Source organism: Penaeus monodon, chromosome 23 (assembly GCF_015228065.2).
Source record: "Penaeus monodon isolate SGIC_2016 chromosome 23, NSTDA_Pmon_1, whole genome shotgun sequence".
NCBI classification, from domain to species: Eukaryota; Metazoa; Arthropoda; class Malacostraca; order Decapoda; family Penaeidae; genus Penaeus; species Penaeus monodon.
In genome coordinates this window covers 7,986,708-7,987,070 of record NC_051408.1, presented here as the reverse complement: position 1 = coordinate 7,987,070, position 363 = coordinate 7,986,708, and the positions used below count along the sequence as shown (strand labels likewise).

General features: G+C 52.3%; 1 protein-coding gene across 1 annotated transcript in view; it reads left to right on the top strand.

Moving 5' to 3' along the window:
• LOC119587775 (MAM and LDL-receptor class A domain-containing protein 1-like) overlaps window positions 1–363 on the top strand; it is a gene marked incomplete in the record, with an annotated part of 15,935 nt that overhangs the window by 13,390 nt on the left and 2,182 nt on the right. The window contains 1 exon segment of the mRNA XM_037936466.1: window positions 101–280. Within this exon segment, the coding sequence (XP_037792394.1) occupies window positions 101–280 (180 nt within the window).

The window sequence follows — 363 nt, the reverse complement described above, 5'->3', positions numbered from 1 at the left end:
AACTAGTCTTTTCCACACATCACTATTACCAGAACAGTATTGCCTTCCTCCGTGCCTCTATCCAACCACCTATACAGCCTTCTCCTCCTCTCTCTCCCACCAGTGTTGCCAGAACAGGCGCGCGTGGAGGCTGCCGACTGCTCCTTCGACCAGGACCTCTGCGGATGGACTGCACAGAACGAGAACCCGGCGTCAAGGCCCTCTGAGATATGGCGTTTGGCTACGAGGGACGCGGGATCCGTCGGTAGCCTCATTGACCATACATTTGGTGCCGACGGAGGTGAGCGAAGGGAGAGGAAGAAAGCCTTGTTTATTTACCTGTTGGGTTATTAGTTAATTTGTGTTGATTTCGTTGTACTAATG